The sequence below is a fragment of the Loxodonta africana genome, chromosome 12 (assembly GCF_030014295.1).
Source record: "Loxodonta africana isolate mLoxAfr1 chromosome 12, mLoxAfr1.hap2, whole genome shotgun sequence".
Classification (NCBI taxonomy): Eukaryota; Metazoa; Chordata; class Mammalia; order Proboscidea; family Elephantidae; genus Loxodonta; species Loxodonta africana.
The window spans coordinates 80,978,544-81,003,329 of NC_087353.1; the positions used below are offsets into that span (position 1 = coordinate 80,978,544).

Below are 24,786 nucleotides of genomic sequence, written 5' to 3' on the forward strand. Positions count from 1 at the left end.
GGGTTAGTTCAGGGGGGTGGAGCAACTCTCCGTGTTTATGCCGTACCTGCGTCCAGTCCAAATCCCTGCGGGACGGTTCCCCGGCTCGGACACTGCTCTTTCTGCTCCAAGACCAGTCACTGCCTCCCGGGGACTTCTCCTACCGGCTGCGTCCCACGCTGCCCGTGGAACTGGCTGGTCCCCCTCCCGGGGTTAGTTCAGGGGGGTGGAGCCGCTCTCTGTGCTTGTGCCGTACCTGACTGGTACGCTGGCTCCAGGCTCTGGAAACAATCGCTGCTTCCCCGTATTAGTTCGTTCTCCGTCTCTAAATCTGTGTTTGTTGTTCAGGGTTCGTAGATTGTTATGTATGTGATCGATTCACTTGTTTTTCCATGTCTTTGTTGTAAGAGGGATCCGAGGTAGCGTCTGCCTAGTCCGCCATCTTGGCTCCGCCCCCTCCTGCTGTTTTTTAATTGTTGTTTGCTTGATATATTTTTTCCATCCTTTGAGTTTTAGTTTGTTTGTGTCTCTAAGTCTAAGGTGTGTCTCTTGTAGGCAGCATGTAGACAGATCGTGTTTTTTTTATCCATTTTGCCACTCTCCGTCTCTTTATTAGTGCATTTAGTCCATTTACATTCAGCGTAATTAGATAGGTATGAGTTTAGTGCTGTCATTTTGATGTCTTTTTTTGTGTGTATTGTTGACAGTTTCTTTTTCCCACTTAATTTTTTGTGCTGAGTAGTTTATATATTGTCTTTTCCTCATATTCGTTTTTGTTGATTTTGTTTCTGCTGAGTCTCTATTTTTTTCTTGTATTTTATTTTGATGAGTAGGACAGTTAGTGTCCTTTGTCATTACCTTAATATTTACCCCTATTTTTTCTACGTTTTAACCTAACTTCTATTTCTTTGTATCACTTTGTCTTCCTCTCGATATGAAAGATCTGTGACTACATTTCTTAGTCCCTCTTTATTGTTTTAATATTGTCTTCTTTTACATAATAACATCGTTGTTTCCCTGTTTCAAGTGTGTTTTTATCTTTATTTGTTTTTGTGGGTTTTGCCTGGGTTGACCTCTGATTGCTGTATCCAGTGTTCTAGTATTTAGTTGATACCTGATGTTATTGATCTTCTAACCAAATAACTCCCTTTAGTATTTCTTGTAGTTTTGGTTCAGTTTTTATGTATTCCCTAAACTTCTGTTTATCTGGAAATGTCCTAATTTCACCTTCATAGCTGAGAGACAGTTTTACTGTATATATGATACTTGGCTGGCAGTTTTTTTCCTTCAATGCTTTGTATAAGTCATCCCAATTGCCTTCTTGCCTGCATGATTTCTGCCAAGCAGTCCGAGCTTATTCTTATTGAATCTCCTTTGTAGGTGACTTTTAGTTTATCCCTAGCTGCTCTTATAATTCTCTTTTTATCTTTGGTTTTGGCAAGTTTGAGTATAATATGTCTTGGTGGCTTTCTTTTAAAATCTACCTTATGTGGAGTTTGATAAGCATCTTGGATAGATATCCTCTCATCTTTCACAATATCAGGGAAGTTTTCTGCCAACAAATCTTCAACAATTCTCTTTGTATTTTCTGTTATCCCTTCCTGTTCTGTTACTCCAATCACTCGTAGGTTATTTTTCTTCATTGACTCCCACATGATTCTTAAGGTTTCTTCATTTTTTTAAGTTATCTTATCTGATTTTTCTTCAAATTTGATCGACTCAACAGCACTGGATATTGGTGCCAAGTGCTTTATCTTCAAGCTCACCAATTCTGCCTTCCACTTGCTCAATTCTGCTTCTCTGACTTTCTATTGAGTTGCCTAATTCTGTAATTTTATTGTTAATCTTCTGAATTTCTGATTGCTGCCTGTCTATGGATTTTTCCAGCTTATTAAATTTTTCATTATGTTCTTGAATAACCTTTTTAATTTCTTCAACTACTTTATCTGTGTGTTCCTTGGCTTGTTCTGCATATTGCCTTATCTCCTTTCTAATCCCGTTCCTGATGTCCTGAAGAGTTCTGTATATTAATCTTTTGAATTCTGCATCCAGTAATTCCAGAAAGGCACCTTCATCCAGAAGATCTGTTGATTCTTTGTTTTGACAGCTTGTTGAGGCAATCATGGTTTATTTCTGTATGTGACTTGATACTGACTGTTGTCTCTGAGCCATCTATGTTATTGTATTAGTTTATGTTTGCTTACTGTATCCTACCTTATTACTTTGTTTTGTTTTGGTATGCCCACATGGGTTGCTTGAGTGAGCTAGCTTGATTATTTTCACCTTTTAAGCTCTGACATCCTGTCACCAGATGGCTAGAGCTGTTATCACATATATCAGTCTAGGAGTCCATTCTCTTTTCTTGTATGAATTCAGCTCAGATGTCCAGGTAGCTGATCATCAAGTGGTGGTACAGGCTCTGTCTTAGAGGGGCGGGGATGATTGGTGTAGGTACCAGTATCTGGCTGCAGCAGGGAGTCATGCTCTGAACAAGGCAGGGGGATGATAACTGTCCCCCGAATGTCTGTGAGGAAAGCATGTCCCTGTTCTGTTGAGCATACAGGTGGGTGGGCTCTTCAGATAGACCATGGGCACCCAGTGCTTTTGGTTGTAAGGACTGGGAGGTACCAGTTATCCTTGGACCCCTGTCATGGGTGGCTGAGTGACCTGAGTGGAGCCACCAGTCCTTATGACCCTGATGTGGGTAGGTGAGGACTTGTTTAATAGGCAAAGTGGTGTCAAATATCAAACACCCACCTCTTCACCGCACACCTGAAACGGTTGCAGTCTGCCAACAAGGGCCTATTCGCCTGAAATAGGCCCACACAGGTCCACGCAGGGAGGAAAGGTATTCAAAGTCCATGGACCATTTATGCCTGGACAGGAGCTGCTTCTTTCCTGAGCTCCCCTGGTTAGTGGAGCTGGCAAATTATCTTTTCCCCCAATTGTGCATTTATTACTACTCCAAAGCTGGGAGGTTGGCTCCAGGTGCTCAAAAGGGTCTATCTCAGGCCCAGGGAAATCAACAGCCTCTGAAGCTGGCTTGGGGGCAGGGTATGTGGTAAAATATACACAAGTACTTAGCTTTTGCCAAGAGCACTGTTCTTCTCTGGTTCTGGAGGTGTGAGTAGGCTGTGCAGCTGGCTGCTTCTCCCTGAGGAAACTGCAGCCGAATGCTACTACAAGCCCACTGCAGCCACTCCTGGGAATGGTGCCTGAGCACTCCCGGCAATTCAGGTCCAGCAACTCCTCTCTGCTTCTGAACCATCTCTCCCTCTCCCTGACACTCAGTCTGTTTTCTAACTTTGTCTTTGATGTTCAGGGCTCCTAGCTTGTCATAAATATAATCGTTTCACTTGTTTTTTCGGGTCTTTGTTGTAAGAGGGATCGCAGGAAGCATCTGCCTATTCCACTATCTTGGCCCTGCCTCCTTAAGTCATTAGATTTCTTGACTGCTGCATCCATGGGTGTTGATTGTGGATCCAAGTGAAATGAAATCTTTGACAACTTCAGTATTTTCTCTGTTTATTATGAAGTTGCTTATTGGTCCAGTTGTTAGGATTTTTGTTTTCTTTATGTGGAGGTGTAATTAAAGGCTGTAGTCTTTGATCTTCATTGGTAAAAAAAAATAAGTGCTTCAAATTGTCTTCACTTTCAACAAGCAAGGTTGTATCGTCTGCATAACACAGGTTGTTAGTGAGTCTTCCTCCAGTCCTGATGCCCCATTCTTCTTCATATAGTCCAGCTTCTCGGATTAGTTGTTCAGCATACAGATTGAATAAGTATGGTGAAAGGTACAACCCTGACGCACACCTTTCCTGACTTTAAAGCACACAGTATTCCCTTATTCTGTTCAAACCACTGCCTCTTGATCTACATACAGGTTCTTCATGAGCACAATTAAGTATTCTGGAATTACCATTCTTTACAATGTTATCCATAATTTGTTATGATCCACACTGTCCAATGCGTTCGCATAGTCAGTAAAACACAGGTAAGCATCTTTCTGGTATTCTCTGCTTTCAGCTGGGATCCATCTGACGTCAGCAATGATATCACTCATTCCACATCCTACTCTGAATCTGGCTTGAATTTCTGGCAGTACCCTGTGGATGTACTGATGCAACCATTTTCGAATGATCTTGAGCAAAATTTTACTTGCGTGTGATATTAATGATACCTCCAAAAAAGCCATTGCCATCGAGTCGATTCCAACTCATAGCAATCCTATAGGACAGAGTAGAACTGCCCCATAGAGTTTCCAAGGAGCATCTGGTGGTTTCAAACTGCTGACCTTTTGGTTAGCAGCTGTAGCTCTTAACCACTACACCACCAGGGTTTCCAATATTAATGATAAAAAAAAAAGTTTGATAATTTCCTCATTCAGTTGGATCACCTTTCTTTGGAATAGGCATAAATATGGATCTCTTCTAGTTGTTGGCCAGGTAACTGTTTTCCAAATTTCTTGGCATAGACGAGTGAGCACTTCTAGTACTGCATCTGTTTGTTGAAACATCTCAGTTGGTATTCTGTCAATTTCTGGAGCCTTGTTTTTTGCAACTGCTTTCGGTGCAGCTTGGACTTCTTCCTTCAGTACCACTGGTTCTTGATCATATGCTGCCTCCTGAAATGATTGAACATTGACCAATTCTTTTTGGTATAGTGACTCTGTGTATTCCTCCCATCTTCTTTTGATGCTTCGTGAGTCATTCAATATTTTCCCCATGGAATCCTTCAATATTGCAACTCAAGGCTTGAATTTTTTCTTAGTTCTTTCAGCTTGAGAAATGCCAAGTGTATTCTTTCCTTTTGGTTTTCTAACTCCAGGTCTTTGCACATATCATTATAATACTTTACTTTGTCTTCTCCAGCTGCCCTTTGAAATCTTTTTTTCAGCTCTTTGACTCCATCATTTCTTCCATTTGCTTTAGCTACTTGACGTTCAAGAGCAAGTTTCAGAGTCTCTTCTGACATATCTATTTTGATCTTTACTTTCTTTCTAGTCTTTTTGATGACCCTTTGCTTTCTTCATGTGTGACGTTGATGTCATTTCATAACTCATCTGGTCTTTAGTCATTAATGTTCAATGTGTCAAATCTATTCTTGAGATGGTCTCTAAATTCAGGTGGGATATACTCAAGGCTGTACTTTTGCTCTTGTGGACTTGGTCTAATTTTCTTCAGTTTCAGCTTGAACTTGCATATGAGCAATTGATGGTCTGTTCCACTGTCGGCCTCTGGCCTTGTTCTGACTGATGATATTGAGCTTTTCTATCATCTCTTTCCGCAAATGTAGCCAAATTGATATCTGTGTATTCCATCTGGCAAGGTTCACGTGTATAGTCATCGTTTATGTTGTTGAAAAAGGTATTTGCAATGAAGAGGTCGTTGGTCTTGCAAAATTCTATCATGTGATCCCCAGCATCATTTCTTTCAACAAGGTCACATTTTTCAACTACAGATTCATCATCTTTGTTCCCAACCTCTGCATTCAATCACCAGTAATTATCAATGCATCTTGATCGCATGTTTGATCAATTTCAGACTGTAGAAGTTGGTAAAAATCTTCAATTTCTTCATTTTGGACCTTAGTGGTTGGTGCATAACTTTGAATAATAGTCATATTAGCTAGTCTTCCTTGTAGGCATAAGGATATTATCCTGTCACTGACAATATTATACTTCAGGATAGATCTTGAAATGTTCTTTTTGATGATGAACACAGTGCCATTCCTCTTCAGTTTTTCATTCCCAGCATAGGAAATCACATGATTGTACAATTCAAAATGGCCAATACCAGTCCGTTTCAGCTCACTAATGCCTAGGATATTGACATTTATGTGTTCCATTTCATTTTTGACAATTTCCAGTTTTCTTAGATTCACACTTTGTACATTCCACATTCCTTTTATTAAATGGATGTTTGCAGCTGCCACTTCAGCAGATGAAGGTCCCCAAAGCTGGACTCCATCCATGCCATTAAGGTCAGCTCTACTTTGAGGAGACAGCTCTTCCACAGTTGTTTTTTGAGTGCCTTCCAACATGAGGAGCTGATCCTCCTTCACTATATCAGACAGTGTTCTGCGCTATCCATAAGGTTTTCACTGGCTAATTCTTTCCAGAAGTAGTCCACCAGGTCCTTCTTCCCAGTCTGTCTTAGTCAGTTCAGCTGAAATCTGTCCACCATGGATGACTTTCTTGGTATTTGAATACCAGTGGCATAGCTTCCAACATCATGGCAACACAACAAACTGACAAACACATGGATGATTGTTCCATAGACATTCCATTTTTTGGTATTTAGGGAACAGTATTAATCTTCATGTATTTATTGTGTAAACTTCCAAAACTCTCATTATTTCTGGATGATTCTCCTGGTTTTTATGCAAGGAAAGATAATTTTCTATCTCCTTGTTTCCAATAGCTACATCTTTGTGTTTTATTTTCGTGTTTTTTGTTGCTCTTGTTTTTGCTCGTTTCCAGAAAAATATCAAATGAGTGGAGTAGCTCACATCCTTGTTTTGTTTCTGACTTTAAAGAGACAACTCTGTTGTTTAACTGTTAAGTATGATGTTGTTCTGAGATCCTTTTATCATTTAGTCCTTAATTCATTACATATTTATTGGTTCCCATCCAAGCGCATTGGATTTGGCAATATGTAGGGCACTGATGGCCTTGGGAAAAGCAGTTTCAATGGCAGAGTGCCAGCAAAAGCCAGATTGCAATAGTTTGCGGAGAGGCATACGATGGAAACCTTCTTTAATGCTTGCCAAGGGTTTTCATCAGGAATAGATGCTGAATTTTTTTTACTGCCTTTTCAGCATTTATTACCAAAATGATGTCATTTTTTCTTATTTGACCTATTGGAGTGATTAAACATTTTAATGTATTTTCATTAATTGAGCCAAAAAATATTTGAGTGCCCACCATAAAGCAGGTGCTGTCCTATTTCTGTAATACTACATTTGGGGTTTTTATAAAATTTAGGACTTTGTGATATCTTAAATATCAATTTGTAAATATTAAACAGTCTTTACAGTAAATTCTACTTAATCGTGGCATGTTATTCTTTCATTTTTGACTCACTAAATCAATGAATGCTTATTATTAAAAATTCAAATGATGTAAAAACATATGAAGTAAAACCAGAAAGTTCTCATCGAATTCTCCAATATCCCAAGGGATCAAAATTTATTTACAAGCATTTTATTTAGAGTTTTCACACTGGTATTCATGACTGGGAAACAGATGCCATCTTAGGAAGGCCACATCTGGCTCCACACCAGGTTGGTTTCTCCTGCTAAATGGTACTTTGTTGCATGTCTTGACCCATCTGGTCTGTCATGACATTCCCATCAGCAATGGGGGTACTCGGCAACGTGCAGAAATAGCTGAGCGTCATTTGTTTAAAGAGTTATATATTGGGCACCTATCTGACTCCATGGAACTTCCACTGTAGGCAGGGAGAGATAGTAAATAAAGTAAATAAGTTAAATTGTATACTATACTAGACAGTGATAAGTGTTATGAAGAAAAAGTAGGGAGGGAGAATGGCGAATGTTTTGGGGAGGAAGGGAACCATAATTACTATGGGAAGGAAGGTTCCACATGGGGATATAGAAAGATATTATTAAAAGAGAATTCAGACAGCAATGAGAATGAATGATCTACAACTACTCATCACAAGATTAATGAATCTCACAAATACAAAGAATCAAGACATCTAAGAGTACATTCAGTATTATTCCATTTATACAAAGTACAAAAGCAGACAGCACTTACCCATTTTGCAAAAGTCAGCATAATTGTTACTGTTGAGGTAAGGTAATATACAGAAATGGGCAAAGGGGGTGCTCTGTGATGCTGTTCTGTTCCTTAATCCAGATTCTATCTAGACCAGTGTGTTCAGTTTGTGGAAATTCATCAAACTGAACATTTATTATATGTAGATTTTATTTATTTACATTTTTATTTTATTTTTTTTGAAAATATACAGAGCAAAATATAGACCCATTCAAAAATTTCTACACGAACGGTGACATTGGTTACATTCTTCAATTTGTGTCAACAATCTCGCTATTTCTACTCAACTTGTTTCATCACCATTAACTTAGACTCGCTGCCTTCCTGTCTTCTCAACTCTGGTTAAAGTTACTGTTGTCAATTTGGTCTCATATATATAATCTTTTAAAACAGTGCAATATCCAAGGCATTGTTCTCTCTAATTGAGCTAAACTGTTCTTTAAAGATGACTTCAGAGGATAGTTTTGGTTAAAGGTTTAAAGAATATTTAAGGGTAATATTTTCATGGGTTCCTCCAGCCTCGATGGATCCAGTAAGTTTGGGATATTTGCATTTTCTACTGGGTTTTTAATATATTACATGTCAATAAAAAGTTTTATTTAAGAAAAGTTCAAAATTAGCTGTTGTATTGCTAGATAGCACAGTCACCAGAATCTGATGCCTTGTCTTATTATCTTTGTATCCTTAGTACTCAGAACAATGCCTGGCACATTGAAAGGATTCATTATGTGTGTGTTTGAATTAATAAATGAATGAATAAATAAATTAACCTCTGTAATCTCTAAATGGTTTTGTATTTAGTCTCCCTTAAACTGATCACCTTAGGAAAACCAAAGCAATAGCTATTTTTACTGCCATACGTCTATTCATAAATCATTTCTGTCTCCTCTCTGCTTGTATGAGAATAATAAACTCATTGAGCTACTTTTGGGATCAACTTCTTTTAGGATTAGAGTTAGAAAATCAAGTAAAACAAGGACAAAAAAATGTGTCCATTGGATTTAATATGTAGGATCTTTGGTATTGGTGGAAGTAGCTTCACTGGTATGGTGGTCAACAGATGCCAGCTTGCAGAGATTTGAGGAGAAATGGATGTGAGGAATTGGAAACAGTGATTGCTGACAAATATTTCAAGTACCCTGAAGCTAGGAGAGAGCTACATGGAAGTGATTGTTAATTTTTTAAAAGTGTTTGTGTGAGTACTCATAAAAGATTAGAACATGTTTACATGCTAAAGGAGGAAGCCAGTAGACAGGAATAGGTTCATTCAGTAGTTTACTCATTCAATCACATAGTCATTCATTTACTAAACAACTGCTTATTAAGTGCCTATTGTGCCAGACACTGTTGCTGACAGTGTTAATAGAGTGGTGAATAAAGTAGACACGATCTGTTCCCTAAGAGAACCATCATTTATTCTGTCATTTTTGTCTTCAACTTCTGTTTGTCCTCATACAGAAGTTGAAGACAAAGATGACAGAACGAATGGTGGTTAGTTGCAGGGCATTGAATCAAAGTACTAGTGGAGGAATTGGCATGGTCAAGAGGGATCTTACAGACAATGACGAGGGATAATGACTAAAAGGTACAAATGTTGATAAGGAAAATTATTGATATAGTAGAATGGAGCACTCCTCTTAGGCAGGAGTGTGAAAAAATAGCACTAGATAGAGTGAAGCCAGGTAGATCATAGTAGGCTTAACAACATCAACAACAACAAAAACCCAAGCCAAACCTGTTGTCGTCAAATCGATCCTGACTGGTGGTGACCCTACGTGAAACAGAGTAGAACTGCTCCATAGGATTTCCTTGGATGTGATCTTTATGGAAGCAGATTGCAAGGCCTTTTTTCCACAGCAATGCTGGGTGGTTTTCAACCATCAACTTTTAGGTTAGTTGAGTGCAAACCATTGGTTCCACTCAAGGACCTTATAGTATGCTTAAGGCAGGCTATTTTTTTTTTTTTTTTTAGCAGTTTGGAGCTGGGAGAGTCTTTAGAGATCACCTAGTTCAACAGCTATCAACCTTGGTTCACGTAACAAGCCATTGTGAAGGGCGACTCACAAAACCTGTAAATAAGACTGCCTAGGACTCTGCAGAGTCATATCTTATATGAGGGTCATTGAGCCAGTATGGAAGGCGAAAATTACACAATGAAAATTGCACACGAGAATCTCTAAGGAAGGGACCCAGGAGATAATATGCTTTCTGTCAAATGTTCTCCCAGCCTAGGTACAGGTTTTTATTTCTTTGGTTGGACATGATCTGCAGTCATTGGTTTCTATTTAGAGGCCTTGTATTAAAAATATGTCTTTAAACATTAGTATAACTCTCAGCCCGATGAAAACCTCACAGTATGGGAGGCGTGCAAAAACCAAGACCAACAGAGGAATTAGCAGGTCCACATTTCCCATCTCATGCTCATTCCACACTATTCAAGCGTGCATCTTTCTTTCATGTGTTCTCTCTCTTTCTTATGCTGAAGATGGGTAATTAAATCGTCAACGAATGTAACTCTATTACAGTCAGTATACAAAGCTCGCATTAACTGTTTTTTAAAATATAAATAAAACATATAAAAATGTTCTTTATTATTCTCTTGCATTCTGATAGACTTTCTTGAGTGGCAAAGAAAGGGATGGAATTAGAGTTAGGACCCAGGAGTTGTATATGGGCGTGTCTCTCATAAGTAAATATACTTTACTGGTTGTGTTCGGGTGGGGAAAAAAAAAGACACGTGGAGAATCACTAATCTAATGCAACCCCTTCATTTCTCAGGTGTGAAAACTGAGGCCCAGAAAGGTGATGTGATTTGCCTAAAGTCATGCAACTAGTGACAGAGCCAGGCCTAGAAGCCAGGTGTCCTGGCTCTCAAGACATTCCGCTGCCCGAGGAATGGAACAGGTAGTATCACTCACACTGGGGCCGTGGGTCAGTCCATCCAGCCCAGCATTGCCTGGGGTTCTAAATAAGGAAACCACAGGAAGTATCAACTCAAAACTCTGAAGAGTCGAATGGGGTTGAAATCAAATCTAGACAAGAGAAAGAGGGTGAGGTTTGAAACACAGCTTACGAGACAGAGGCCAGTGTTTCATGACCCCATGGCGACTGTTCCTTCTGAAGGTGGATCTGTCTCTGGCCGTGTCATGTCTATCTTCATACACCCTGGTGATGAGTCATCTTCCGGCCACTCTGCCACCCATGCTTTCTCCAACACAATTCAGTGTTAGGACAATCAATAGCCACTTGCAGAGGATGAGTGGGAACTGGGAGAAAGGGTGTCAGGAAGACCAGTTAGAAGACTTTTTTAGAGAGCAGGTGGAAAATTAAGAGAAAAGGCTGGCAGGTGGGGTCTGCTGGATTAGCGCTGGGTTGGCGACAGGGTAAAACTGGTCAGCCGTGATGGTAGGAAAGGGAGGCTAGACATGGAATCCACATCAAAATGTGGAAGAAGAGAGAGTTCCTGGTTTCATGTACACCTACTTGCCATTTATATTAGAGGATGTTCTTAAGCTCCTTACTGGTTAAAACAAAAACTCCCTCTGGCAATATAAGTAAGATTTATTGTGCATGTAATATGTAAATATAAGTAATAGTCGTTGCTAATGTGCATTGACCCTTCTGAGGAGTCTAAATCATAGTTTTATTGTTGTGGTTTTCATTCATTCGGTGATTATTTATTGAGCACCTACTACATGCCAGGCACTGTTCCGGGCACTTTGAATTCATCAAGTGAGCTAAACAAGCAAATACTCCTGCCCTTGTGGAATTCGATCAAGGGAAGGTGACCAGAGGAACCTAGTGTCTTGAGAAAAACAATAGGAGAGAAAGATGGGGGGGGAAATTGCTAAACTGAAATGGTATTGATCAAAGTGAAAATTGGAAAGAAGTATATTAATTGACTAAATTTGACTGAGTCCCTTTGAGAAAATTTTTTTCCAGGCAGGGAGAACTAACAGAATAATCATCCCAGAGGACTTGCTTGTATCAATGGCTTTGATCTTGTGACTCCTGACAGGACCAGACGCTTGGGGGTTAACTGCAGCAACACAGGAGGCACACTAGGGGAGGGCGGTAGGCAAAGGCCACGTGAGGAAATTCAGACCTGTAGACAGAATGGAGTATTCAAAGGAATTGTCAGCTTCAGTAGGTCTCTTAAGTAAGAGATCAAGCAGTTTTATCAACATGGAGTGTGTGGACCAAGCAATGGAAAATCCAGGAGCACCTGAGATCCTTGTAATCAGGCAGGGGCTGAGCATCAGTTGATGGCAGAGAGTAGGGCTGTGGTCACTGAGCTGAGGCTCTGGGAGGAACATGTTGCGTGCTGAGCAAAACGTTAAGACGGGGATTCAGGCACAGAAGAGAAGAAGGGAAATGCCCATAGAGCTAGGGCATAAGGTGAGGACTTAGTTGCAGGAGCCCAGTTATAAGGCTGGACTCTTAGTCAAACCTGAAATTATAGTCAGAGGGACTGAACTCCTGAACCACTAAATCCTTCTGGATTAAGAACAGAATTCACCCCATAAATGGGAGCCACATGACCTCAGCTATAGAGGAAGTAGGATAAGGAAACAGGAAATGGGTAGAGCCTGTTTCCATTCCTCTACGTAGCGCCGCCTACCACCCCCATGCAGAAGAAAGGAGGGAGGAGATCATGCCCGTAGCACCTTCCCTTTTGTCAGTAGGAATTCTCACTAGTTTCTCCATGATTGCCATGACATTGGTGGGGCCAGGTGATTCTCTTTCTTTAATTAATCCGGATATTCACTCCAAAATTCAGAGAATGGTTTTCTTAGCAGGGCTGCTGGTAAGGCACGCACGGAGCTCTTGTTACAACTCATTCTCCCCCCTCCATCCTGTTTCCATCTTCCTGACTCCCAACCTTATTGTTTATTCTATTTTAAGACTGCCTAACCCTTCAGACAGAATCCCTGGTAGCATAGTGGTCAAGTGCTACAGCTGCTAACCGAAAGGTCAGCAGTTTGAATCCACCACGTGCTCCTTCGAAACTCCATGGGGCAGTTCTACTCTGTCCTATAGGATCGCTATGAGTTAGAATTGACTCGATGGCAAGGGTTTGTTTTTGTTTTGTTTTTTGGTTTTTTAAACCTTCAGAATTGATGCTTGACATCATCTTTTTCTGGTTCATCATCTTCCCCTGGCTACACTTCTTTGGTGGAGATTCCATTTGAGTTTCTAACATCCATTTCACCCTGTGCCCATTAGGAGCAGCAATGCAATTGGGGAAACTAAAGTTTGATCAACACACTGTCACTGGCACTGTGTTGAATTTGACTTTCAAACAATCCCTCTGTCTCTGTGCCACTTACCCAAGGAACTAAGCAGGGCTTGGAACCAGTTAGTTCCAGTTTGAACCCCTGCTGAGAATCTGTATTTCTAACAAGTTCCCAGACAATGCTAATACTGCTGGTTAGGGACCAATTCTGAGAACCACGAGTAGAGCAGTGGGTCTCAAAATTTATTATACATAAGAATCACCTGGGGATCTTGTTAAAATATAGGTTCGGATTCAGTATATCTGGGTTAGAAACGCAAATTCCCAGCAGAGGTTCAAACCGGAATCAGCCAGTTTGAAGCCCTGAAACTAAGTCCCATGACTAAGCCTATGACTCTCAGGTTCACAGCTAGCTCCTTGGATCTGGCTTTTCAGTATCTATTGTAGGAGTTGAGAGGGGAGGCAAGTACCTTAAACTGCCTTCTCTTCAGACCTAATTACATTGGGTAATTCACCTACAGAAGGATCTGGTGCTAGAAAGAAGGGACAGATTCCACTTCAGCAGTGTCCAGTAGAGTAACAGTACAGGCATGTACACAATGTTTAAATGGATTTTATTTTTAAGATTAATGTTAGGTTTATAGAAAAATTGTGCAGTAAGTACAGAGACCTTCTTCCATTTACTCCCTCTACCTTCCACCACTCCTTGCCTCCCCCCACCCTGCCCCAGTTTCTCCTATTATTAACGTCTTGCTTTTCTGTGGCACATTTGTTACAACTAATGAACTAATACTGATACATTATTATTAACTAAAATCTATAGTCTACATTAGGGTTCACTCTTGATTTTGTATACTCCTATGGGCTTTGACAAATGCATCATACCATGCGTCCACTATTACAGCATCATCCAGAATAGCTTCACTGGTGTAAAATGCCCAGTGGGACCCATCCCCTCCGTGTTCCCTCTGAGCTTTTGGCAATCACTGATCTTGTTACTCTCTTCATAGTTTTGCCCATGTATGTAAATGTTCTAGTAGCCACATTAAAAACAAAAGAAGTAGAAAGAAGCAGGTGAAACTATTATATTTTATTGACTCCAATATTTCCAAAATATCATCATGTCAACATGTAATCAATATAAAAATTATTAATGAGATATGTTACTTTGTTGTTATTGTTTTTAAGACTTTGAAATCCAGGGTGTATTTTACACTTACAGCATGTCTCAATTCAGATACTAACTTGTCACTGGAAATACTTGATCTGTGTTTATATTTACAGTTCAGAAAGTTCAATCGCATACCCAGCTGTTCCAAACATACTTAAATGTTTTTCAATTCCTGAATCAAATACCAAAAAAATTATTTTCCTTTAAAATTTGGCAGTGATCATTGGTGATGATTGTACAGCCTGATTAATGTAATTGATATCACCAAATTGTTCACATAAAAAACATTGAATTGGCACGTTGTCTCTCTCTCTATATATATATATGTATATATACACATATCTTTGCAACAACCAAAAGAGATACACACAGAAATAACTATGATATAAGGTAAACAGGAATAACTTTGCTGCCCTAGTAGGGAATGGGTAAATGATCCAGGATTACAAAGAATAAAAAACGTAGGAAGAAAAATATTTTCCGTTAACACTCACTTCCACATTGACAACACTGGTACATCTTTATTAGAGAAATTGTTTGACTTTGAAGCAACAGCTTATCAGCTTCAAAGGAATATCTGTCCAAGTTCAGTAAATTCACTAAGCCTTATGTCAACTCGGTGTTATTAACATTGAATATAAAGACGTGTTGCATAAATTGAATGGTAACTCTAAATGTCTCAATATCAGCAAAATATTCTCCCAACTGTTCTTATAGTTTTTGCAGGCAATTTATATAATGCTGGTGATGCCAATGAAAACCCTCTGCGTGTGAATCCATGTTTTAAAATGTGTAAAATCATTATTATTGATTTTATATTATGCAAAGTTTCCATTTCGACAGAAATTCTTGTACCTTTCTTGCTAGGTCAAAGTGAGTTTTATTTTCCTCGTAGCTTCTCATGTATCTCATTCATATGCAGTGTGATATCAGTGAGAAAATGTAAGTCAGTGCCATTTGTTGTTGTTTTTGATTATTAAATACTTGGCAAGCAAGCCTTCCTGCTGTTTCAAGAAAATCTTGAATCAGGAATAACAATATAGTTAATCTTTGTAAAATGCTTTCTTAACTCAACAAATGAATGTTGGCAAAGAGCGTGAGATCATTACATTTATCACCTTCCATTTCTTTCAAAAGTTCTGTTAACTGGCGTTGATGCGTACATACTGAACAAATTAACTGTACCCACGACACTCTTCATAGACCCTGCTTCTGAAAACTGTGCATGAATATTTTCAATATGTATCATGTAGTGAAACGGAACAATGAGGGAAACATCAGCCTCTTGTTTTAAAATTCCAATAAATCTGGAGCACCATTTGGCATGACAGAAACTGAGTTTTTCATATGTAACTGAAGTGCTTTGTCAGATGTAAAAGGTACAGAAAAAATCTCTGCCATGAGGTTGATTGTTTTCGGCCATGAATTGACAATGTCACATGACTTTGGAAGTCTTTTGAGACTAAACATACCCGCAGTATTAATTGGACGGTGTCTCTGTTATGGCATGACTCAGCTAAAACCCAGTCTTTTTCAAATTTTGAACCAATTCATCTTTGATATTTTCTTTGACTCTATGGGCACTTATTTAACAGCTTGATGGAAGATCACTTTTTGTAAAAAATCTTTCTTAGTCTTTTCCTCATAATTTTCTAACAAAATTTTCACAACTGAGATGATTATTTCTTTTACCATCTCTTCATCTAAAAGTGTGTGTGTGTGTGTGCGCGCGCGCGCGCTCACAAGAATCCAAGCCAAAATTAGTTCATAGGACTAATGGCCCACATGAATCACAGCCTCTTCTAGTCTGAGACCGGAAGAACTAGATGGTGCCCAGCTACTACCACTGCCCAGCTACCACCACCGACCATTCTGACCAGGGACACAATAAAAGGTCAGGATTAGATTGGGACAAAAATGTAGAACAAAACTCAAATTCATTAAAAAAAAAAAAAAAAAAGACCGGACTTACTGGACTGATAGAGACTAGAAGAACCCCCAAGACTATTGCCCTAAGACACCCTTTTAACCTGGAACTGGAGCCACTCCCAGAGTTCACCTTTCAGCCAAATAATATAATGGCTTAAAAAATAAAAAAATAACACCCATGAGGAATGTTCTCCTTTAAATAATCAACTATACAAGATAAAACTGTCAAACATTTACTCAAAAGCAAAAATGAGAAGGCAAGGAGGGGCAGGGAACTGGATGGATGGAAACTGGGAGGCCATGGTGAAAATGGGGAGAGTGCTGACACAATGCAGGGACAGCAACCAATGTCGCAGAACAATTTGTATATGAATTGTTGAATGGGAATCTAGTTTGCTGTGTAAACTTTCGTCTAAAATACAATAAAACATTCCAAAAAAAAAAAAATCCAAGCCATAATATAAATGGCCAAAGATACAATCTCAGATTCTTTTAAAACTTACTTAGTTTTTCGGTTGTGCAAAATTTTATTCTGATTTCAGGTAACTAATTTCATCAATTATTTTTTGAACATTGAGAGGAAGCTTATCAGGTTCACTGTATTATTTGCTGAAAATGGTTCAATATTTTCCAGTTATTTTAACATATTTTTCCACAACAAAACATCTTTTTTGTTTTTCTCTGCCACAGCAAATTGTAATTGCCATCCAGTATAAAATTTATGGTTGTGCCTTCTGCCAGCCTCTTCTTCTTTTTTTTTTTTTTTCCTGCTATTCTGGTCATATTACCAACTTCTGTGTCTCCATTAGATTCTGCATCAGTAGTATACCTTTGTTTTAAATTTAAAAATTTGCTCGTAAAATAATATGTATTTTCATTCAATTACCACTTGCAATTTACAAACTCAATTACAATTTACAACTCATGTTGCCTGCATAAAATATTCAAATATACATTGCAATGTTATAGAAATGCACAGAAAGAAATCATTCAAATTGCATCAATTCATTGTCACCAATTAGATCAGTGATATGCTTATGTCTAGTACTAGACACCAAGCATACACTCAGCCAGTGCCTTACAATATAACAATATTTTGCATAATGCAACGATTAGAATGAAATGTAGTTGTACTAAAAACTGAATTGAACAGAAAAAAAAACTTTATACTACTTCAGCTTTTAAATTTTAATTAAAATTAAAGAAAGCTAAAAATTTAATTCCCCAGTCACACTAGCCACATTTTAAGTGTTCAACAGTGACATGTGGCTAGTGGCTACTGTATTGGATAGCACCATTCTAGAAATATCAATAAAAAACAGTAAATGTCTGCTACGCCCAGCAATTCCATTTCTTTTACCCTAAAGAAGCTTTGTTCCTGTGCACAGAAGACAAGCAGATGTTCATTGCAACAATATTTATAGTGGCCAACAACCAGAGCAACTCACACACCTGTCCTTTGGGTTATGGACAAAAAATTGTGGTGTGTTCATTCTAAGGAATTTTATGTCACAGTTTAAAATAAACACGTGGTAAGATCCCTAAGACATTCAAAAAAATCAAGTTGTGCAGTATAATGTCATTTTTATTTTAAAAAAGGCAATTCCATATTTTTTAATTAGTACATATATACGCATACCAATATATAGAAAAGAGAGTGGAAGAATATTTATCAGAGAGTGATTACCTCTTTGGAGGGAGAGGGAACTTGGATTCAGAGGGGATAGTCAAAAGGAGCTCTAGTCTTAGCTAAACTGTTTTAATTTTTTAAGAAAAATATTTTCATGTATTACTTATATAATTAAAATTAATTTAGAAAAAAGACCTTAAGAAACAGCAAGTCTTAATAGAAATGGAAAGATGCTGAACAAAGAAGCCAGTTAAATAGAATTAACAGCAGTACAGATTATATGTGGCTAAATAAGTATTGTCACATAGTTATAATACTGAATGCAAAAGTCAAAAGTAATTGTTCAAATGGAAGATATACAAATTATTTGGTCGCCTTCTTGTAAACTGAAAGCGGGAAATGCCAAACAGTGATCAAAACTAATTTATGAGGCTTGCCTCCACCAGGGTTTTGGCTAACATCCAGGTTACCCATCGCAAGCTATAATTGAATTAAAAGCCCCAGACCACAGTACTAGCTGGCATCCAACCCACTGTCCTCAAGATTTTCTAGCACGTCAGTTGATCTTAGAGTTCTTATTTTCATATATTGTTGCTGTGTTAGGTGCCATTGAGTTGATTCCAACTCACAGTGACCTTATGTACAACAGAAAAAAATACTGCCCAGTCTTGCACCATCCTCGCAATCGTTGCTATATTTGAGCCCGTTGTTGCAGGCACGATGTCAGTCCATCTCACTGAGGATCTTCCTCTCTTTCACTGACCCTCTACTTTACCAAGCGTTATGTCCTTCTCCAGGGACTGGTCCCTCCTGATAACATGTCCAAAGTATGTGAGATAAAGTCTCACCATCCTCGTTTCTAAGGAATATTCTGGCTTTACTTCTTCCCAGATTTGCTCATTCTTCTGGCAGTCCATGGTATATTCAATACTCGTCACCAACACCATAATTCAAAAGCATCAATTCTTCTTTGGTCTTCCTTATTCATTGTCCAGATGAGGTGATTGAAAATACCATGGTTTGGGTCAGGCACACCTTAGTCCTTAAAGTGACATATTCGCGTTTTAACGCTGTAGAAAGGTATTTTGCAGCAGATTTGCCCAATACTTTGTTTGATTTCGTTACTGCTGCTTCCATGGGTGTTGATTGTGGATCCAAGTGAAATGAAATCCTTGGCAACTTCACTATTTTCTTCATTTATCATGATGTTGTTTATTGTTCTAGTTGTGAGAATTTTTGTTTTCTTTTTGTTGTGGTGTAATCCATACTGAAGGCTGTTGTCCTTGATCTTCATCAGCAAGTGCTTCAAGTCCTCTTCACTTTCAGCAACCAAGGTTGTGTCATCTGCATAACACAGGTTGTTAACGAGTCTTCCTCCAATCCTGATGCCCCATTCTTCTTCATGTAGTCCAGCTTCTCGGCTTATTTGCTCAGCAGGCAGATTGAATAAGTATGGTGAAAGGATACAACCCTGACACACACCTTTCCTTATTTTAAACCACACTGTATCCCCTTGTTCTTTTCGAATGACTACCTCTTTTTCTTTATGGAGGTTTCTCAGGAGCACTGTTAAGTGCTCTGGAATTCCCATTCTTTGCAATGGTATACGTAATTGGTTATGATCCATACAGGCGAATGCCTTTGAAGAGTCAAAAAATGCATGTAAACACCTTTCTGGTGTTCTCTGCTTTCAGTCAAGATCTGTCTGTCATCAACAAAGATATCTCTTGTTCTACGTCCTCTTCTGAATCTGGCTTGAATTTCCGGCAGTTCCTTGTCTATGTACTGCTGCAACTGTTTTTGAATTACCTTCAGCAAAACTTTACTTGTGTGTGATACTAATGATATTTTTTGATAATTTCTGCATTCTGTGGGATCATCTTTATTTGTTACAAGAATATATGTTGATTAAGTGGTAATTAGATTAAACTGGACCCAAACAGGAAATAGAAGGAACAGAGGAGAAAAAAATTGGGAATCTCAATTTGCCCTTCTTTACCTTATTCACTGCCCCCCCATAGAACAAGTTTACCCCAGGGCCTCCAGGACATGGATTGATAAATTTAATCCTTATCCCAAGCTCAAAATTATCCTTTCTTTACCTGACATTTATTGATGAGGTAGATTATTCAAGAAAGACAATTAAATCAGCAGAGAGGCCTAAGAATCTTCCTGAACTTTGTATAAAAAAGCCCTGAAATCAGAGCTTCTTGACAGCATTCACTTCAAACCATTTCCTAAATTGAAATTGCATTCCACTTCCCTAAGACCACAGGCTGTGACTACAACTGGAATATGGAGACTCTGAACCACCTAAGCACAGGAAGTATGTCTCTGACTAAAACTTGAAATTAACACATCTATTTTATTTAAAAAAAAAAAAAGTAATAACACCAACAAAGACAGCATGACTCATATTGCAAATGGTGAAAAGAAAAAATAAACAAAGCATTAGCCTCAGAAAATATAAAACATGATGGCATTGATAAGGCCTACTATAACTATTATGAAAAGGCTTAACCAATCCCACTGAAAAATAAGTCTTCAGACTAGATATTTTAAAATTAGCTATATGACATTTCCAAGAGAGAAGTCTAAAACAAAGTGAATTAAAAGTGTTAAGAGAAAATGTGGCGTCTGGGGTCTTAAATGCTAACAAGCGGCCATCTAAGATGCATCAATTGGTCTCAACCCACCTGGATCAAAGGAGGATGAAGAACACCAAGGTCACACGACAACTAAGAGCCCAAGAGACAGAAAGGGCCACATGAACCAGAGACCTACATCATCCTGAGACCAGAAGAACTAGTTGGTGCCCGGCCACAACCGATGACTGCCCTGACAGGGAGCACAACAGAGAACCCCTGAGGGAGCAGGAGATCAGTGGGATGCAGACCCCAAATTCTCACAAAAAGACCATACTTAATGGTCTGACTGAGACTAGAGGAATCCCAGCGGTCATGGTCCCCAAACCTTCTGTTGGCCCAGGACAGGAACTATTCCCAAAGACAACTCATCAGACATGAAAGGGACTGGACAGTGGGTAGGAGAGAGATGCTGATGAAGAGTGAGCTATTTATATCAGGTGGACACTTGAGACTGTGTTGGCATCTCCTGTCTGGAGGGGGGATGGGAGGATAGAGAGAGTTGGAAGCTGGCCAAATTGTCACAAAAGGAGAGACTGGAAGGGCTGACTCATTAGGGGGAGAGCAAGTGGGAGTACGGAGTAAGGTGTATATAAACTTATATGTGACAGTCTGACTTGATTTGTAAACGTTCACTTGAAGCTCAATAAAAGTTAATAAAAAAAAGTGTTAAGAGAAAAACAGAGGATGGTGTAAAATACATCAGAAACACAACATAAAGGCAATAGAATAGTAATTCTAATTTTGGAGAACGGAGGAGGTTCAACAAAACCGTTTGGATAGAGTACTACTTTACGGTAGAGGGTACAACCCCCAAGGAAGATAACATTTGTAAACATTTATAACATTTTGCCTCTTTTAACTTATATTCGACTTTGATACTAATATCACGAATCCAGCTTTCTTTTTGTTAACCTTTGCTTGGTAAACCCACCCAACTTTGCTTGGTATGTCTGTGTTAATATTTTTAATTTCAACCTTTATGAGAAACTGTGTTTGATATGTTCTTTCCTCTTCAACTGCAAGTTGAGTTTTGCTTTTTTGATGGCTTTAAATGGCTTTTTTTTTTTAACGCCACGTATTTTTTTTAAATAATATTTTATTGTGTTTTAGGTGAAAGTTTACACAATAAATTAGGTTCCCCTTTAACATTTTTTATACAAATCGTTCCATGCCATTGGTTTCAACTTTTACAATGTACCATGATTTTCATTATTTCCATTCTGTTTGTTCTAATTCCATCGATCTAGCTTCCTTTCCTCCTCTCCTTCTGGTCTTTGCTTTTGGGTTACAGTTGACCCTTTGGTCTCTTATAGTTAATTGTTTAAGGGATCACAGTACTCACAGGTGATATTGTTTATTTTATAAGCCAATCTATTATTTGGCTGAAAGGTGACCTGCAGAAATAGCTTCAATTCCAAGTTCAAAGGGTATGTTAGGGCAATAGTCTTGGGGGTTCCTCTAGTCTCTATCTGTCTAATAGGTCTGGCCTTTTTCAGGAATCTGAGTTTTGTTCTACATTTTTCTCCCATTCTATTCAGGAACTTCTATTTTGCCCCTGGTTAGAATGATCAGTAGTGGTAGCCAGGTACCATCTAATTCTTCTGGTCTCTCAGGGGTGGATTATCTAATAGGCAAGGTAAGCACAGTGCTTACCTTGCTTACCAGATTATCTGTGGTGAACAATTTCACATTTTTTCACCACATCAAAGATTCTGCTTCCATGTATGCCTGACATCTGTCACTCCTCCAGCTGTACACCTTCCTATGGAATCAAAGCCTCTTTTCAAATTTAGAGTCCCTGACAGGGACAGATAACCCAGTGAACAAGGTAAACATGGGTTTACTTATGCTCACTTACTAATCTGTAGTGGGCAATTTTCACAGGTTTTTCACCACATCAAATCCACCTCTGCTCAGGTTTGAAGAGGTTGTGGTTTGTGTGGGCTATTAGTCCCTTGGACTTGTTTTGTCTTTGATTTCCTTCATTCTCTTTTGCTCCATATGAGTAGAGACCAATAGCTGTATCTTAGATGCCTGCACACAAGCTTTCAAGACCTCAGATGCTACTCACCAAACTATCTTATGCCATTGACTAAGTTGTTCCTGGAGACTATGGTCCCAAGCCTTTTGATCCAGTAAACCAATCCTGTGTTGTTGTTGTTAGGTGCCGTCAAGTCGGTTCCAACTCATAGCGACCCTATGCACAACAGAACGAAACACTGCCCAGTCCTGCGCCATCCTTACAATCGTTGTTATGCTCGAGCTCATTGTTGCAGCCACTGTGTCAATCCACCTCATTGAGGGTCTTCCTCTTTTCTGCTGACCCTGTACTCTGCCAAGCATGTTGTCCTCCTCCAGGGACTGATCCCTCCTGACAACATGTCCAAAGTATGTAAGACGCAGTTTTGCCATCCTTGCCTCTAAGGAGCATTCTGGCTGCACTTCTTCCAAGACAGATTTGTTCGTTCTTTTGGCAGTCCATGGTATATTCAATATTCTTCGCCAACACCACAATTCAAAAGCGTCAACTCTTCTTCGGTCTTCCTTATTCATTGTCCAGCTTTCACATGCATATGATGTGATTGAAAATACCATGGCTTGGGTCAGGCGCACCTTGGTCTTCAGGGTGACATCTTTGCTCTTCAACATTCCACAACTCGTCTGGTCTTCAGTCACTAGTGTTCAGTGCGTCAAATCTGTTCTTCAGATGGTCTCTAAATTCAGGTGGGATAGACTCAAAGTCATATTTTGGCTCTCGTGGACTTGTTCTGATTTTCTTCAGTTTCAGCTTGAACTTGTGTATGAGCAATTGATGGTCTGTTCCATGGTCAGCCCCTGGCCTTGTTCTGACTGATGATATTGAGATTTTCCATCATCTCTTTCCACAGATGGAGTTAATTTGATTTCTGCGTGTTCCATCTGGTGAGGTCCATGTGTATAGTCGCCATTTATGTTGGTGAAAGAAGGTATTTGCAATGAAGAAGTTCTTGGTCTTGCAAAATTCTATCATTCATTCTCCAGCATTGTTTCTATCACCAAGGCCATACTTTCCAACTACTGATCCTTCTTTGTTTCCATCTTTTGCATTCCAATCACCAGTAATTATTAATGCATCTTGATTGCATGTTTGATCAATTTCAGACTGCAGCAGCTGATAAAAATCTTCTATTTCTTCATCTTTGGCCCTAGTGGTTGGTGCGTAAATTTGAATAATAGTCGTATGAACTGGTCTTCCTTGTAGGCGTATGGATATTATCCTATCACTGATAGCGTTGTACTTCAGGATAGATCTTGACATGTTCTTTTTGACGATGAATGCAACACCATTCCTCTTCGAGTTGTCATTCCCAGCATAGTAGATATATGATTGTCCGATTCAAAATGGCCAATACCAGTCCATTTCAGCTCACTAATGCCTAGGATATTGATGTTTATGAGTTCCATTTCATTTTTGACGATTTCCAATTTTCCTAGATTCATACTTCGTATATTCCAGGTTCCGATTATTAGTGGATGTTGGCAGCTGTTTTCTTCTCGTTTTTAGTCGTGCCACATCAGTAAATGAAGGTTCCGAAAGCTTTACTCCATCCACGTCATTAAGGTCGACTTTACTTTGAGGAGGCAGCTCTTCCCCAGTCATCTTTTGAGTGCCTTCGAACCTGGGGGGCTCATCTTCCAGCACTATATCAGACAATGTTCTGCTGGTATTCATAAGGTTTTCACTGGCTAACGCTTTCCAGAAGTAGGCTGCCGGGTCCTTCCTAGTATGTCTTAGTCTGGAAGCTCAGCTGAAACCTGCCCTCCATGGGTAACCCTGATGGTATCTGAATACTGGTGGCATAGCTTCCAGCATCACAGCAACACACAAGCCCCCACAGTATGACAAACTGACAGACACGTGGGGGCCAATCCTGTGAATTGTTTGGATATGTCTAGGAAGCCCCCTATGGGATTTGTTATATATGCGGATGTATATGCTGCACACACAAACGTGTATACGTATGCCTACAGAGACACCTATACATGCAGTCATTTACTCATATGTGTCTTCCTATATCCATATGTATATCCATATCTACCTGTGTAACCACACACATATTTTTTGGTTGTTTTTTACTGATGAGGCAAAATTATATATGTTATAGCATTTACCCAAATTGTCCCTTTTTCTTGTGTATTTCTTAGTGTCTTTGTTTACCTTGGTCAAGGTGTGATTACCTCACCCATATTTAGAATTGCCTTTCCCATCACTAAAAGTAACAAGTGTCTACTATCTAGAAAGAGATTCTGCCTCCCTCTCCCTTCCATTCCTGGTAACCATCAAAAACCTTTGCTGGGATCATACAATATTTGTCTTTTTGTGATTGACTTCTTTCACTCAGCATAATGTCC

The 24,786-nt window shown here is 39.1% G+C and overlaps 1 protein-coding gene across 3 annotated transcripts in view; it reads left to right on the forward strand.

The window, feature by feature from the left end:
- TNRC6A (trinucleotide repeat containing adaptor 6A) overlaps nt 1–24,786 on the forward strand; it is a 236,294-nt gene that overhangs the window by 39,888 nt on the left and 171,620 nt on the right. For 2 of the 3 annotated variants that reach the window (XM_023558847.2, XM_023558846.2), the window contains one exon: nt 10,559–10,684. The exons of the other annotated variant lie outside the window; for it this stretch is intronic. In XM_023558847.2, the coding sequence (XP_023414615.2) occupies nt 10,605–10,684 (80 nt within the window). In that variant the 5' untranslated portion in view covers nt 10,559–10,604. The remainder of the gene's footprint in view (nt 1–10,558; nt 10,685–24,786) is intronic. 3 annotated transcript variants of the gene reach the window in all.